The following is an 18,349-nucleotide window of genomic DNA, read 5'->3' on the forward strand; positions in this document are numbered from 1 at the left end:
TAAACAATTGTCCTCCAGATCCAATGCCACCATCCAGTCTCTTGCATCTAGGGCACACCCAGCTTGGGTGAGGATTCTGAACTTGTCTTTCTTGAGGAGGAAGTTCAGAGCATGATGATTGAGGATAGGGCCGGGGCCTCCATGCTTCTATGGTACTCAAGAGTAACAGGAATAACAACGAGTCCTGACATCTGATATGGGAACTCTCTCTCTGGCATCCTTGTCCAAAAGAGACTAAAACTGGAGTCATAGGATGGACTAGTGGTCCTCCGGTAGTTGTTATGGTGTAAGAGGTATGTTTGGAGGGGTGGATGGGAAAGGGAGGTCATATCCATTTTGGACAGTATGAAGTACCTATCTGTCTGATGTGATATTCTGCCACCAGTGGAGGTAAAAGGTGTCCAACCTCATACCGGGTAACTGTACACAGCTGAGGCCAACTTTAAGTGGTTTTGTGGAGTACACTGGTGACGGGTGCATTAGGTAGATCGTTGCTTCTGTGAGCCTGGATGCTGGTGGACGGATTCCTGACCTCTGCCTCGAATATTCTGGCAGGTCTGATGTTGCTGAGGCAGTTTGGTATGGACTTCGCTGGACCCTTCTTCCAAAGACTTTAAGGGGCAAAATTGTTGTTGGAACTGCCATATAGGCAGTGCCAGTCCGACTGAGTGCACTGTTGTCTTGCTTTCCTTAAAGTGTTGCAGGGCTGAGTTTTCTTAATCTCAGAAGAGACAAGGAACCATGGCATGTCCTTGAGCGATTTTTAAACATGAGACTGGTTGAGGAGAACATGCCCTGCCTGGTAGTCAGAAACGTGTTTGATTTGAATCTGCTGATGGAGGCTTTGACTTGCAGGCTCTCTGGTGTTGGATTCTGCAGGAGAAAGTCTTGGTCCCCTAGGGTAGGTCTGTGCCTCCTGGCTGTGTGCCTGCTGACTTGGCGTGTAAGATCATGTGCCCAGCAGTACGCAGTCAAGAGGCACAGTCAGCATCAGGGACGGATCTGCAGGCAGTAACCTAACTGGAGGCCTAACCGGGTCCTTAAGGCCCAAAGATGCTTCAGAGGGATCTGGCAGGGTACTCAAAATTCACTGCATAGTCTCCTTGAAGGCCGGGAACTGCTGCGGTGTTACCACTCAACCTGGTCAGTCAAGTTGTATCAAGATCACAGTTGGGATCAGTTCAGAGGTTGAAAACCGAGACTTGGAGCTAGCCGGGGAGCTGGGCGACTCCTTATGATAGGAGTGGTGGGATGAGGAGGAGCCCTGCTTTGACTTCTTCTTTGAGTTACCTGATAACTTTGACCTTGAAGAAGAACATTCAAGGGACTGATTTCAGGAATTAGAATGCATCCGCATGCTCGACTTCAAATGAGACTGGGCCTTTCAGTGATGCTCAGCACTACAGAGCTTGTTTTGGCAGTCCAAGATGGCCTTTGGATTAGACTGGGCGCAGTTGTCACACGAGGCCGATTCATGTGAGGAGCACAAACATCAGAGACAGACCTCGTGAGGGTCTGTCACTGACATTTGTTTGTGGCTATCCTTATAAGGATTAAAGAACAAGTTACTTACCTTCGGTAACGCATTATCCGGGAGAGACTCTGTCTAGCTGCAGATTCCTTACCTTTGAATTCCTTGGCCTCAGCTTCGAATCTGGAATTTTTTGCTGAGCAATACCCTGCGCACGCCGCCGGGTGGCATCATTCGGATCCGCGTGCGTCGTTGGAGCAGTCTGTGAAGTTACGGTTGTCTATAAAGGCACCACTCCGGCGTACGTACGTCACTTCTTTCACCTTCGAACTTCCACGCCAGAAGTGCAGTCATGGATAGAACAAACAGTTTGTCTGTGCAAAACTAGAGCCCTAAAAGGGATAAACCCTAACCCTACTAGGCTTCTGCAGAGCGGGGAGGCATGGGTAGGTGTCAGGAACCGGCAGCTAGATTGAGTCTCTACCAGATAATGCGTTACCGAAGGTATATAACTTGTTCATCTGATAGAGACTTCTATCTGCAGATGCCTTACCTTTGAATAGCTACCCAAGCCATAACCTCCTGACGGTGGGCTGTGGATAAATCTCCTTTAGACTTAAAAGTCCTGTAGGACTGCACAGGCAAAGTGTCCATCGCTACGGACCCAATTGTCCAGGCAGTAATGATTTGCAAACGTGTGCAAGGATGCCCAGGTTGCTGCCTGACAGATATCCGGGACTGGTACACCCCAAGCTAGCGCAGTCGTTGCAGCTTTACCACTGGCAGAATGAGCCCTCAGGAGGCTGCTTCCTGGCCAATGTGTAGCAGATCTTAATGCAGAGAATGACCAGTGCAAAATGGTTAGTTTCTGCACTACCTGACCCTTATTTGCTCCCACATACCCCACAAGGAGTTGGTCATCCACCTGGAACTCTTTTATGCTGTCAATGTAGAACAACATCGCTCTTTTTGGGTCCAGCCGGTTGAGTTGCTCCTCTTCTTTAGATGGATGGGTTGGAGCCACAAAGGTGGGCAGGGTGATGTTATGACCCAGATGAAAAGGGGTCACCACTGTGGGGAGGAAAGAGGCACGAGTTCTGAGAACCACCTTGTCTGAAAACATGGTAAGATACAGTGGCTTGGATGAAAGAGGCTGCATCTCACTCACCCTCCTGGCAGATGGTATTGCCACTAAGAATGCAGTCTTGATGGTGAGCAGCCGAAGGGGACAGTTGTGTAAGGGCTTGAAGGGAGCACACATAAAACATGTGAGGACCAGATTGAAGTCTCATTGGGCCATAAGGGGAAACATATGTACAAGCCCTTTGAGGAATCTATGGGAGATTTGAAAAGTGAAGGCTGATTAGGCAGCCGAAGGAATGCAGTTAAGGCAGAAAGATAACCCCTGAGAGTACCCAAGGTAGAACCTTCTGGGAAAGGGATAGTACACAGAGAAGGATATTAGAAAGGGAAGCAGAAAGAGGATCAGTAGACCTTTCTGTTCAATAATATACAAAGCGTTTCCAATGGCAGGCATATACCTTTTTAGTGCAGGGACGCCTGGCTGCCAAAATAACTTTACAGACTTCAGGAGGAAGGTCAAAAGCCATCAACTGCCGCTGCTAAATCTCCATGCATGAAGGAGCAAAGTTGACAGGTTCGGGTGGAGAACCCTCCCCTGCTGCTGCGACAGAAGATCCTCCCTAAGGGGCAGCCTGATCGGAGGATCGATGCTCAAGTTCAGAAGCTCGAGGTGCCAGACTCTCCATGCCCAATCTGGAGCCACAAAGATTACTTGGGCCTGGTCATTCTTGATGTTCTTGAGAACTCTGGGGAGAAATGGTATGGGCGGAAAAGCGTATAGGAGGCCTGAATTTCACTTGCGGCGAAAAGCATCGCTGAGCGACTGCCGCCTTGGAAACTCAAATGCGCGATACTGCTGACATTGTGCTTTCTCTGCTGAGGTGAACAAATCTAACCAAGGCTCTCCCCTCTGCTGAAAGAGTCCTTGCACCAGCTCTGGGTGGCGATACCATACGTGATCCACTAGGCACCAACGGCTGAGTTTGTCTGCTTTGGCGTTCAGAGAACCTGCCAGGTGTTGAACCACCAGGGTTATGCCCTGCTGTTCCAGCCATATCCAGAGATGCAGAGCCTCTTGACAAGGGGCCCACGACACCACACTGCCCTGCTTGTTTCAGTACCACATTGCGGTGATGTTGTGTGTGAACTCTTGCACTATCTTCCCTTTTCCAGCAGGAAGAAATGCTTTCAATACCAGTCGGATCGCCCAGAGTCCAGTAAGTTGATATGGAGTCCGGATTCCCCCGGAGACCAGAGACCTCTGATCTCCACCTCTCCCAGATGGCCACCCCATCCCAGAAGTGACACATCTGTCACTACTGTGAAATCTGGCTGGGGAAGGGAGAGGAGTCTTCCTTTGACCCAATCGCAGTTCACTAACCATCACTGCAGGTCTTTTGCAGTTCTTTCCCAGATCTGAACTGCGTCGGTAAGATTCCCCTGATCCCGCGCCCTCTGGAAGTTCAAGTCCCACTGCAGAGCCCTCATATGCCATCTGGCATGCTTGACTAACAGAATGCAGGAAGCCATGAGTCCCAACATCCTTAGAGTCTGTCTCACCGAAATCCAGGATAGAGCCCAAATCATCGGTATGATAACCTGAATTTCCTGGACTCGCTGTTCGGGAGGATATCCCCGAAACAGTAATGTGTCCAGAATGGCTTTGATGAAAGGGAGCTTCTGAGAGGGATTTAGGTGTGACTTTAGCACGTTTCATAGTGATCCCGAGTGAATGCAGGAGGTGCGAGGTAGTCTGAAGGTGGGTGATGAGAGCCTGGGGCGTAGGAGCCTTCAACAGCCAGTCGTCGAGGTAGGGATAGACTGAAACCCCCAACCTGCGCAGATGAGCTGCTACCACCACCATCACCTTGGTAAACACCTGAGGAGCACTGGTGAGACCGAAGGGCAGCACGGAACTCTGAAAGTACTTGTGGAACATCTTGAACCGCAAGTAGCTCCTGGGGCGGACAGGATGGGGATGTGAATATACGCATCATGCAAGTCCAACGCTACCATCCAGACAAGACCGGAGCAAGAGTGAACATCTTAAATTTTTCCTTTTTGAGGAAGAGATTTATGTCCCGCAAATCCAGAATGGGACAAAGACCCTTGTTCTTTTTGGGAATCAGAAAGTAGTGGGAATAACAACCACTGCCTACTTCTGACATCGGGACCCTTTCTATAGCTCCCTTGGCCAAGAGAGTCATAACTTCCTTGCAGAGCAAAATTAAGTGATCTTCCATCAGCCGATCTTTTAATGGTGGCATAGAGGGAGGGAAAGACTGGGAGGGGAGGGATAAGCCTTTCTGTATGATATGGAAGACCCATTTTTCCGATGTTATGGACCGCCAGTGAGGGAGATGAAATTGAATCCTCCCTCCAGCTGGACACATGTGGTCTTGCAGAACCACACTAGGAGGACTTGGGTGCTGTGGAGGAGGGGGGCTGGGTGATGGCCGACCTCTGGCTAGACCCTCTGGGTCTAAAGGTACCACAATCTCGTCCTCACACTGGATGCTGAGATGATGGAAGACGAGGGCTGATTTGAGGGTGGCGTGGTACCCCACCTCTTCTGAAGCCTCGAAAGGGGCAAAAGGCAGACTGCTGACGAGCTGGTGCCGAGAGGCCCAAGGATCTGGCCATAGCCCAAGAGTCTTTGCGCTCAAGTGTTGAGTCTGCCTTTTCTCCAAAAAGGCGTGAGCCATCAAAGGACATTTCCATAAGTTTTGTCAGGACATCCTCCGAAAAGCCAGAAGTCTGAAGCCAGGTGTGGTGTTGAAAGGCCACTATAGATGAAATCGCCCTGCCCAGCAAGTTGGTTCCCGGATGGTGGGGAGATGCAAAGTCAGCCCTGGCATCGGTTCTGCAGAACCATGCATGGATCGGCAATGTTCCAGGGTCGCCTCGTCAGCCAAAGGGCATTGCAAAGTCAAAGTCCTCTTGGACTTTTTCTTTTTGTGCCTCTTCCCCAAGTGCCCCAAGGACCTCGAGTGCGAAGAAGAGGACTTGGGGCTCCTGGAGCTGCCCTGCGGCCTCTTCCTCGAGCAGGATCGTGACCTCCTAGGTGTCGCACCAACCAACATCGACTGCTGGGCCACCATGAGCTTCAGAGACCGCTCTCTCAAAGCTTTCAGGGCCATGGCCGGCAGTCGGAACACGATTTCGAGTCATGGTCTCTGTCGATGCACCAGAGACGTAACTGGTGGGGGTCTGTCACCGACATGGCGCGATGGTATGCACCACATGGCTTGAACCCCGTCTTCCTCGAGGACATCTCGCACAGACAAAAAAAACGTCAACAAAAATGTCGAAAAAGACCTGCAAAGAAAGGCAGAGGGTAGCTCGATCCCAGACCTGCGCTTAAGCTGCGCGGAAGGAAGAGAACTGACGTATGCACGCTCGGGTGGTGCCTTTACAGAGGACCGTGATGTCACAGACTGCTCCAACGACGCTGATGATGCCACGCGGAACCGAACGACGCATGCAGATATGAACGACGCCACCTTACGGCGGGTGCAGGGTATTGCTCAGCAAAGAATACCAGATTCGAAGCTGACGCCAGGGAATTCAAAGGTAAGGAATCTGTAGCAAGAAGTCTCTATCAGATCCCTGTTATTTTAGGGGTCGACTTGTCCCTTGCACTGTGGAAATACTTTGAACATTTTCAAAAATATTAGGCAGTCAGGTCTGACATAAATGGAGGGATTGAGCACCGGATCCACATTGGCAGATGCAGAAAGAAAGGAACTGACTTCACTGGACAGAAGTGGTGGCTATGTAGGGGCTCAATGTCTCTTCTGGAGTGGGACTGATCGGACACGGAGCTCCACGTGCCACCTACCGATGCACCAGGGAGTTGTTGAGAAAATCCTTTGGATCTAGTCTGGTGCCCCAGGTTTTTTTTTTATAAGGTGAAGAATTTGTCGGTTAGAATTCTCCATCAGATAAAAGGTGCCATTGTGATCCCATAAAACTATTGGAACTACACTCTTTCACCTTGTTCTCCTGTCATCAGGAATAGTGCCTTTATCTCCCTCATTATCACTTCATTAAACACTCTTCCAACATGAAGCCACATTCCTTGCAGTGCTTTTGTTGCATTTACAGCCCACTACATATAGCCTCCTGCCCCCAAAAAAATCCTGGTGTGAACAGTACTAAAAAAACTTTACAACTGTCATTTGAAGGCCATATGTCTTCCCTGATCACTGAGGACAACAGTCAATTGGTGTCCTCATCCCTGCAAGCTACAGCATCCAACACACGGGCCTATTCACAAAATGCATTTTGTGGTATGTGACGTAGTACTAGAGTAATACCACAAAATGCTATTCAATAACTACGGGTGGAAATCTCAGCTTCTGCCTCTGTTATTTTTTCTAAGTAGAGCTTTCTACTGTGGCAGAGATCTTTGCATCTCTACGCCTACATTTTAGTAGTAAATATTGGGGGACAAGTGGGAAGTGGCTGGAAAAAGGAGAATACATACTACAGAACAGAAGAGGGTTAGGGAAGTTTAAGGAAGGGTTTAACGAGAAATAGGCTACTACAAAAATCCATCCCAAAAGAGAAAGCCAACTACTATTGACAAACTGCAATTCGAAATAGTCACTACAGTCATTCATAAACGTGTCATGTGTAGAAGATATACTGCTGCCCAGCCTTGGAATAAGTCAACACAACATATGGACACTCACAGGTACTGCTAAACACTTGCATGAAATAAGGAAGGCAGAGGCTTAAAGTTACACCCCCTTAGGACTGAGGAGAAAAAAACTAAATTATTTTGAATTTCAGCAACCCCACCCCTTGTTCCTCAACAGACAAAGACCTCCTCTGCAACTAAACCACCAAAATAATGAAATAACATACTTATGCATTACTCAAGATTCTGGACATTAGACAGCACATCATTACATCGGCTCAATCTAAATGCTACACTCTCATCCTTAATATGATAACTTTACTCTCAATCAACTGCAAAGCTCTGTTTTCCTAAATTGGACAGACCACTATGCAGTTTTCTTCTCCAACTTCTACACAACACTTACACATCACAGTCAAATGAAAAGAGACCTACTGCACCTTTACAGAATTATTTTTTACTGTCCTTCATAAGGAACGCACTGACCTCTTGAACAGCATCTGATTCCCACCCGGGTAGCCAACTTAAATCTCAATGGCTACACCCCTAGCTAAAGAAAAGTAATACAAATAACATAACATTTGATACAGACCTCTTCTGCAAGCAATACATTACTTTAAAAAAAACAGGACATCATGGTACCAACTGTCTCTTCTGAAAATATTGAAAATCTTCCTTCCTAAGCCACCTTCAGATCAACATTACAATCTTTGGTCCTCTCCAATCTGGATGGAGGCAGCATGTTGCTTAACATCCTGATTAATTCTACATTGCAACTTTGTTAGGGATCCAATGGCTCAACTATGTTATCTTTAATTGAAAACACTGATAAAGCTATTATATTAAATTTGGGGTTCGGAATACCCAACAGCTTGTAATTCCCTAGAATAACTGATTGCATCATCTTGCGGCACAATAAATTCACCCACGACCATAACTATGTTATTCAAAAGTAGAAATACGAAACACACACAATACTGCCACATAGGAAATGTAAACAATGGCAATCAGATTTCAATGCTTAGGAAGGAAAAAAACGTACACATGCTGTAAGGCTAAAGTTGAAGAATTAGTTGTTCAAGTAGAATCCCATTTTTCAGTGTCCTTTGAAAGTCAATACTGTTTACCTCTACTATCACTGGAGGTAGAACCCTGTGTTATCTGTTATTTCACGAATTCCAAAGTTGATTTAAAAATATGTATCCCTCTTCCCCACAGGAACTTCTATATAGGCCTCATAACACATATCCAGTGTTTAATCTTCATGGTTTCATTTTGAACCATCCCTTTCAAGAAAGGCACTTTTGTGCCTTAACTTTCATGATATCAAACACTGTGTTTATTATACTTTACCTACAAGAACATGGCTGACTATACCATGAATGTTTCTGTGATCATATGATCTTTCAGGTGAATGGGATCATTGATTAATAGAATGTTTGTATTATTTTTAGCAAACCACTCCATATTTCACTTCTGGTCTTTACCATAGTAAATTTTGTAAATGATAACTGTGAGATGATACTTTTTCTTCTTCCTATCATGGAATTTGGAAAATAGAGTTTGCTTTCTGGTATTTGCGTGTTTCTATCTTATGATGATGAAACAGCTGGTTTTACTTTGAGCACAGGGAATACTACAGAAGAAAATAAATATTTCATATACTTTACATCTCAGGTACAAATCACATACAAAAAGGATAGGACATTCTTTTAAGAGCTATGATCCACCAGTGAATTTTCTTTCCTCAGTCAATTGGTATAAAACCTAAAGTTTTTCAAATGTAATAAAATGCCAGAAAGGGGTTCTCTTCAAGATGCAACTGTATTACCCTTTTATAGACAGGTGTTTCATACATGGACCCAAGTTGCAGTACCTGATCTGACCAGACTTCTCCTGCTTGCACAAGGTTTTTAATGGGTGAGATGATTTGCAAACATAACTTAGTTTGTATGAACTAATCACTGCAGTACTTTCTACAAGGCTTTGTTCTGACACCATGTACTTGGAACCTTGTTAAATACAGTGAATACATGAAAATACTGCAAGTGGACTTGGGGGTGGATAGGACTTGACCAATGGATATCTTTCAGAGTGCCCATAAGAAAATAAATGTCAAATCAAGGGGCACCTGAACCCCTCACGCAATTACAGCCTTCTTTCGTGTGTGTATACTATTGCGTAGGATATGACCTCAACAGCAGTTTAAATGAATTTTGTGTGTGGCATTATCTAGCTTGGGAACTTCCGATGGTAAATCTCTGAACTTGTGTGTAGTGCATAGGATAGCAGAGTATTTCAGGATATTCTCTTAATCAGATCTAAAAATGTCTGTTTCTTCGAAAAAAGATGCAGCTGTACATTTGCACTTTGAGATGAAGTAGGATATATGATGGTCCACAGGAGAGTGTCTGGAGAGTGAAGGAGTTAAGAAATGGACACATGGGTTTGCTAAATAATAAATCAATGCTGGGAAGTCTCCTTAAGTACTGAAGCTTCTCCACTGTTATTCTTTCTCTTGTTTACAGATGTGAATGAATGTGACATGGGTGCCCCTTGCCAGCAGCGTTGCTACAACACATATGGCACTTTCATTTGCCGGTGTAACCAGGGCTTTGAACTGGACAGAGATGGCTACACCTGCAATGGTGAGTAAGCTTCATCAATCGTGCTTTTATCCTGAAGTAAATGATGTGTCCCATGTCAGATGTAATAGCCTTGGGCATTGAAAGCAACCTCAGCTTACCAGTTCAGAAATAAAGATACTCATGCATAGTTGGGTCTTGCCTAGCACTTGAACAGTTGCTCTTTTAACATGATTTACTTCCAAGGTTGCTGAAATTGCAGAAAGATGTATTAAGAGGAAAAGTGTTACAAAAGCATGTTATTATATTGTTTTATTTTGAGATTAATAATGGAGAGGAGTTGTTTAAGTATAAATCGAAGGCATCGCGCTCTACACACATTAACCAATTTTGCATGTCTTTTCTCCTCACATCTACTAACAGATATTGACGAGTGCAGCTACTCCAGCTACTTGTGCCAGTTTCAGTGCGTAAATGAGCCAGGACGGTTCTCCTGTGTTTGCCCTCAGGGATACCAGCTCTTGGGTACAAGACTTTGCCAAGGTACAGTGTTCTTTTAATTTAACCAGTGTTATCTTATTGTTCATTTGTTGTCAGCCTCAATGCAACAGATATGAAACTGTTTTCAAAGCAGTATGTGATTGAGCCAGCAGTCAGCTCTGAAATGGAGAAAGGAGAATGCATTTAGGGACATATGTACTATCACTCCCTGGGAGTCTACCTGAATGGCTTATCTTGAATGGCATTCTGCATCATGTATATTACAAACTTCAGCAAGCATATTTTTGTTGGGAGTGAGAACTATTTACTGAGAAGCCGAAGGTTAATATGCCACCCCACATGTCAAGAATTAAATCTCAGGTTAGATAGAGTTTTCTGTCTCTTGACCTTAATAGAGTAATTGTTTCAAAGACAAATAGAAATCTTAAGAGTTATATGCTTCAGCAAAACAACTATTCTTGATTGCAAAGAACTTATTGGCTTAGGCCTTAGCACAGGTAGCACATGGGAGGGGCAGCACATGCTCAATGGCTTCCATACTCTTTGCTTTGCTTTGAGCACTGAAGATTTCCCCAGCCTCGTGCCACACCTAAATGAAAACACACAGATTTTTTTAAAAGGCCGGGATGTAGCCATCTTCAATTTTTTTTTTTTAAGAGTCCTTATTTATAACAAAAGACAGGAGGAAGAGCCCTAATGTGTCCCGACTCTGGTCAGATCCCTAACCCAAGAGTTGACACCAAAGGAGGAGAGGAGATATGAGGGGGAGGGAGTAAGAACGGATCCACACCCCCTCCTCCTCTCTGTTGCGTCTTAATAATTATTCATTGGACTCTTACCATTTTCAGATGCCAAAAGGTTTATTCAGAACATCTCTCCCCGAACTACAAACGGGAAACGTTAGCTCTGTAGAAGGTCGGAAAAGGTTCCCTCATTCTCTGACACTTAACCAAGCCATTACTACAGTCTACATCAGAGATTCTCTTCACCGACAATAGCCAATCTGTATGAGTGGGGGGAAAACTCGAAATCCACTTAATACATATTTCCCACCGTGCTATCAAGACCAAGTAAAAAAAAAAGGTGCGCCAAAGGTTTCGTCAGTTTATCGTGTACGTTCCTCCCGACACCACCATACAGTCCAAATACAATCATTGGTAGGCTTATTTCTATTTGTCTATTTATGATGGATAAAATCATCTTACCCACTTTTTCCCAGAAGGTTTGAATTCCCGGACACCGCCACAAAAAGTGTATATCATCTGCACCCTTTAGATCGCACTTTGGGCAGTTGCTCTTCCTTTGAAATCCTATTCTAGCTAACCTTCCGGGAGTCCAATAGGCCCTGTACAAAGAGAACAAGTGATTCCTCCTCAAGGGAGCAGATTAAACCAAGGGCCAAAGTGTATTCATAGATGCCTGCCAAAGATGAGGGAGCTCAAGTGCTGGGAAATCAGATTTCCACCCCTCTACAGGTAATGGAAGAGAGGCATCTTCTGCTTGTGTTAATACCCAGTACCATCTTGAAACTTCTTTCTTTAATATCTGGGTACCTATAATTTCACTTTCCCAATCCGTGATAAGCCCGGACTCAGGCTCTCCTTGAACCTAGCATTTAATTTGTACATATTTAAACCTGGATAGCTTAGCATTTGTTACATTAGATAGGGTCTCCCATGGAATCGCAGAGCCCCTGCTAACTATTTGTGCCCATCGTACAATTCCTCCCTCTATCACTGGAATAGCTAGTGCATCTTGTAGACATATCGGTGTACCGGGCGAATACCAAATTGGAGCCAATTCACTGTAATATGGGACTCCCAATGTCATTCTCACTGCAAACTATATCCTACAAGCATTATTAAGAACTTTTAATCTTACTTTTTCACAATACCTAGGATGGCCGAATTTATAGAGAAAATATGTGCCCTGCTCCCGGAAGCTGCCTGTTAGCGCCCGTAACAGGGAAGAAACGTATTCTTTAGAGAATAGTGGTCTAATATTTTTCAGTTGAAATTCCAAGTAAGAAAGCTGAAAATCTGGATGTGCAATTCCCCCATCTAGCTTCTTCTTCCTCAATTTAGCCATCTTCGGTATTGTACTACAAGTAATGTATTTGAAATAAATAATGTATCTTGTTTGCAACCATCACCATACCAACCCACTTTCTCAATCAGATCTCGACGAGTGTGAATCTGGCACCCATCAGTGCACTGATGGGCAGAACTGTGTCAACTTCCATGGTGGTTACAGCTGCGTGGACAAGAACCGGTGCCAGGAGCCGTACATGCAGGTTTCAGACAAGTAAGTCCTATGGGAATTGGCGGTACAGGCTAAGTTATGTATCAGCATATTGGATTGTGATGCATCATCCCAAAAGTAGACGCGTCAACTAGGTGCCATACTTACTACACTATTGAACAGCTAAGGACTGAAAATATCACACCACAGATAAATCTCCTCTGCACTGTCCAAATAATTGCCAGCCTCTAAGGGTTGACATTTCATCAATCCAACATTTAGAACATTAACAACAATAGAGAAGCAATAATAACCATAGCTAAATTCACACAGCAGTCCTCTTAATACATATGGTCCAACGAAGAAAGTCTCTAGGTTTTATAGTAAAAGACAAACATTTTCTTTATTCAACTTGTTCCAAAGAGAAATCAGCTATTATTTTTCACTCTCACAGGAGCTTCATCAGGGATGCAATATACAAGTACCAATAAAAGAATACATTAAAAAAAAAAAAAACATGAATTCACCCGACGCCCAATTAAAAACATAAATACTCTTCTCCACAGCACCACAAAAGTCACCTGTGGAATTGAAAAACTGTGTTTACCTCTCAATTCTATATAGACCTTTCAGAATATTTAAATTACTCAAATATATTAACCCAAACTCATGTCAATGACCACCCCTACTGTATCTGTGAAACCATAAGCGGCAAGGACATTTACCTTTCCAAGTAATACACTCCCAAGCTTACAGTAATATCAATTTGGGTCTTCAGATTAGTATACTGCATGCTGAAGCTGTGTTATAGTGTAGTAACGTATCTGCCAGTCCCAGACCACCCTCTTACCTTGGAAGTGTCAGCATTTCTAGTTTTACCTGGCTTCACTTTCTCACCCTACAACCTGACTAGATGGGCACATGAGGAAGTAGGGCTCAAACACATTAAATTCTGCAACACTCTCAGACAGCACCATCTTAGCTAGGGAGGTCCATCCCATTATAGAAAATGGCAACTGTAGTGCCCCTTTTGGACATGGTCAGTCCCACGTTTTGCTCACTGAGTGTAGGAAACTGGACCCTTGTTTGCAGTAGCCCTCCACTTTTTGCCTGACATCTGATGTCAACTTAACTGAGTGTGCGCTGGGATCCTGCTAACCAGGCCCCAGCACCTGTGTTCTTTCTCTGAAATTGTACCATTGTTCCACAATTGGCACACCCCTGGCACACAGCTAAGTCCTGTGTAAAAGGTACCTGTGGTACCAAGGGCCCTGTGACCATGTAGGGTCCCTAAGGGTTGGAGCATATATTGTGCCACCCTAAGAGACCCCTCATCAAACACATGCACAAGGCTAATGCAGCTTGTGTGGGTTGGTGGGGAGAAAGAGGTAAAGTCGACATGGCACCCCCTTCAGGGTGCCATGCCCACCAACCAACCAACCAATACCTGTGGCTTATGCAAGTCACCCCGCTAGCAGGCCATACAGCTCTAAGGCACGGTGCACTATACCACAGGTGAGGGTATAGCTGCATGAGCAATATGTCCCTTTAGTATCTAAGTCTATTCTTAGACACTGTAAATGCAGTGTGGCCATATTAGGTAAATGGGCTGGGAGTTTGTCATCACGAACTCCAGAGCTCCATGATGACTACACTGGCGTCTGGGAAGTTTGATATCAAACTTCTCAGCACAATAAAGCCATACTGATGCCAGTGTTGGATTTAATGGAAAATGCACACACAGTGCATCTTAGAGATGACACGTGTATTTTATCCAATCCTTTAGTGCAGGACTGACCAGTCGGTGCCAGTCTGCCACTAAGAGACAGGTTTCTGACCCCTTGGGATGAGAACTTTTGTGCTCTCTGAGGCCAGAAACAAAGCCTGCACTGGGTGGAGGTGCTTCACACCTCCCACCCCCTGCAGGAACTGTAAAACTTGGCGGTGAGCCTTTAAAGAGTCAGGCCTCTTTTTACAGTGCCCCAGGGCACTCCAGCTAGTGGAGATGCCCGGCCCAACAAAGCCCCACTGTTGATGGCAAGTTCAACCAAAAACTTAGGAAAAACAAGGAGGACTGATCACTTCAACTGGGACCACCCATGAGGTGTCCAGAGCTGACGTGACCCCCTCCCTGCAGATTCCTCCATCTTGGTTTGGAGGGCAGGGACCAATAAGGTTAGGACTGTGTCCCCCTCCCCAGAGGGAGTGGACACCAGAAGGGTGTAGTCACCCTCAGGGACAGTAGCCATTGGCTACTGCCCCCTGACCCCTGTAAAGCCCCCTAAATCCAGGTTTTAAGGTCCTCCCTGAACCCAGCTCACCAGATTCCTGTCGACCTCAGGAAGAAGAAAGAAGAAGGACTGCTAAGCTGACCCCCAGCAGAGAAGACTGAAGACACCAACTGACTTGGCCCCAGCCCTACAGGCCTGTCTCCAGACCTGAAGCCCTGCTACAAAAAAGTGATGCATCCTGCAGGACCAGCAAAATCTTAAAAGCCTCTAGAGGACTGCCTGCACCCCGGAGGACCAAGATCTCCTGTGGACAGCGGCCCTTGTCCAGAAAGTAAAACCAGCAAAAGACTCCAGAACCACTGCGGAACTGCGAGTCCTGCCCACTCTGCACCCGACTTCCACGGCCCATGTGGCCCAAATGACTAGATCTGATCCCCAGGTGATTCTGACCTAGTGTCCACCCTGGGTTGACCCCTCATGTCTAACATGACAATACCTGCAGCCTAAATCATGCAGAGGACTCCTCTGAGTGCGAGGGAACCGGACAAAGATACCTGACACCCAAAGGTACCCCTGCACCAGCAGCCCCCTGACCTTGGGGAATCCAACCACCTGTGGTTTTCCGGAACCTACCCCCTAGACCTAGCCTGCAGCATCTTTGTGACCTGTGGGGTCCCCCAATTCGAAAAGCATTAGGAGCCCGATGCTGTGTTTGCACCCTGCATCCAGTCGCCTCTGTGCCGCTAAGAGTGTGCGTTTGGTGCTGGCCTGTGGCCCTCCCCCCCCCCCGGTGCTCCTCTAAACCCCCCAGGTCTGCCCTCAGAAGACCGGGGGACTTACCTGCAAGCAGGGCTGATTCCTCTGCCGGCCCCGTGTTGCTGGTGGTGGGTGTTTGGGGTTAACTTGAACCCCAACCTTGTGGACATCCTAACCACCGGAGACTGGAACTGTAAATCCTGTACTTACCTCAGAACTGTGTTAACCTTTCTTCCCCTTAGAACTGTTTCTGAAAATTGCACTGCCAACTTTTAAAACAGATTATTGCTAATTATTCAAAAAACGTATAACTTGCAGAATTGAAACAAAGTGGTATTGATACATATGTCGGATACTTACTTACAAATTTACTGTCCTGCAAACTGAAGCTTGTGGTTCTAGAAATAAAGTAACAAAATATATTTTTGCTATATAAAAACCATTGGCCTGGAGTTAGTCATTGAGTGTGTGCTTCATTTATTGTCTGTGTGTGTACAAAAAATGCTTTGCACTACCCTTTGATAAGCCTAACTGCTCGACCACACTACCACAATAGAGAGCATTAGTATTATCTACTTTAGCCTCTGTTATGCCTCTGGTGAACCGCTGGACTCTGTGCGCACTATATCTCATTTTAATATAGTGTATATAGAGCCAGCTTCCTACACTTGGGTACTGAGGTTGTTTGCTGGAGGTGCATTGACTTCCTGCTAATCAGGTCCCCAGTGCCAGTGATCTTTCCTTAAAACAAGGTAAAAGATCCAAATGGTGTACAATTGGCACACACTCTTGTACCTCCGAAAGTCTCTAGTAAATGGTACCCCTGGTATCTAGGGCCTGGTTACTACAAAGGGTCCCGAAGGGCTGCAGCATTTATTGTGCCACCCTAGGGGATGCCCCTAAATATTGCAGACAGCCTGCCATTGCAGACTGCGTGTCATGGTGCAAGCCATGAGAGAAAACACAGCATGGCAAACTTGTTGCTATCACCTCCTCCAACAGTATGGCTAGTGAATCTGGATACCAAGGACAGGGTCTTCAAAGTCCCCACCACCTTTGATATGTGACCCAGGCTTCCTCTAGACTGGGAATTGCCACCCCCTGCCCTGAGGCCCTTTTGGCACCAGGACTGGTGGGAAATTAGCTCTGCATGTAGGCATAGTGCACTACCAGATTAGTCACACCCCTAAGGTGGGCAAGTCTGATGTGCTCAACGAGAGGAGGGTTCTACTATCTTGATTTTGGTAGAACTATGAATTCTGGGACAGACTTATGTGCACTCCCCACAGGAAGGGGTTAAATAGGGGTATAGTCACCCTAGGGGTAAGTAGCCCATTGCTACTACCATAAACTCCACTAAACACCCCTTAATTGAGTATTTATATGGCTCCTTGACACTAAAAAGACAGATTCATCTGACTGAAGAAGAAGGAGAACAAAGAAGAGCTGCCCACTGCAGGAACTGAGGACCAACCTGAACTTTTGGCGGCAAACCCTGCCAACCTGCTACTGTCCCGACAATTGCCCTGACCAGACTATTCCTGCAGCTGCGCATCCTCAAAAGTCTTGTAGGGCTGCCAGCACGTCGCCAACCAGCCAGCATCTCCCTTGGAGTGAAGGATTCACTACCCTACATCTGCAGGCATGCCCAGTCCTACGTTTTGCTGGCTATCGGGCCCACTGAGAGAGGAACCCACCAGGAGGAGGTTGTTGTGTGACTAATAGTTCAGCCCTGGCACTTCTACCAAGCCCCGAGATGCTGCCCCCTTCAGGAACCTCACAGCACAAATACCGGGGCACTGGAGCATTTGCCGCAACCAAGGCTTGTTGGTATCTGAATCTGACACCACCACAGCACATAGATGACCTGCACCCAAGGGACGATGGAACCGATGAGGTCTAGTCAAGCCCTGTGAACACCTTTGATGCACAGCACCAGCCGACCAAAACCTTTTGCACCTGAGCTCCCTGGCCCAGGTCTTCAAATATTGACTGTGCTTGCTCCTAGGACCCTCACAAACTGAGCCTCCCATTGGGAGCTCCCAGACCTGTCCCAAACTCTCCTGAGGCCTGCTTCTAGCTAGCACCCCTCGTTGCCAAGCGTGCAGAGAGCTAGGCACCCGACCCAGCCAGCACCTCTGCACTTGGACATCCCCGGGCAGGTAAAACTGAACAGCTAGTGCCTCTCATGGCCTTGCCCACCCTAGCACCCTATGACCTAAAGTGGACCCCTGAGATCCTCCTGCAAATACCCATACGCAGTAAATGTACTTTACTCATTAAAAAGTAATTACTGCGTAAAAGCGCATTGCTGTATTTACTTATCCCACTGTGAACAATAACACTGCACAGTATTTAACTTTCTTTGAAGATTTTCTGGTGTTGAAAAAATAATATACAAGTTATATATTTTTTCTACAGTTGGACTTGAGGTTTTTTTTTCTTGAGTGTGTGTCTCATTTATTGACTGTGTTCAACAAATGTTTAGCACTACCCTCTTATAAGCCTAAACTGCTTGTCCACACTACCATAAAAGAGAGCATTTAGGGTTATTATTTTAACCTCTGTCAGCCAATAAGGGTCACCTGTACTATCTGCATAGTGTACCCCTACATTGGTACAATCCATAGATAGCCAGTTTCCTACAGCAACGTATTCCAGAAGTAAACAGAGAGGGATATACCCTTTATCACCCTGCATACTTTACAATCATATTCTACTGCTGGACAACATGTCCCTTGGATCCCCAAATATCGGTACCGTCCCTGGTGCACTGCATCTATTGTTCTGCAGAAGGGCGGTGTTTGAGCGTCCTAATCTGCCCAGGGGAGGAACA

At 45.9% G+C, this 18,349-nt stretch overlaps 1 protein-coding gene across 1 annotated transcript in view; it reads left to right on the plus strand.

Moving 5' to 3' along the window:
- EFEMP2 (EGF containing fibulin extracellular matrix protein 2) overlaps window positions 1-18,349 on the plus strand; it is a 116,124-nt gene that overhangs the window by 66,779 nt on the left and 30,996 nt on the right. The window contains exons 7-9 of the mRNA XM_069208027.1: window positions 9,728-9,847; window positions 10,208-10,327; window positions 12,463-12,589. Coding sequence (XP_069064128.1) covers window positions 9,728-9,847; window positions 10,208-10,327; window positions 12,463-12,589 — 367 coding nt within the window. The remainder of the gene's footprint in view (window positions 1-9,727; window positions 9,848-10,207; window positions 10,328-12,462; window positions 12,590-18,349) is intronic.

This window comes from Pleurodeles waltl, chromosome 9, assembly GCF_031143425.1.
Source record: "Pleurodeles waltl isolate 20211129_DDA chromosome 9, aPleWal1.hap1.20221129, whole genome shotgun sequence".
Taxonomy (NCBI): domain Eukaryota; kingdom Metazoa; phylum Chordata; class Amphibia; order Caudata; family Salamandridae; genus Pleurodeles; species Pleurodeles waltl.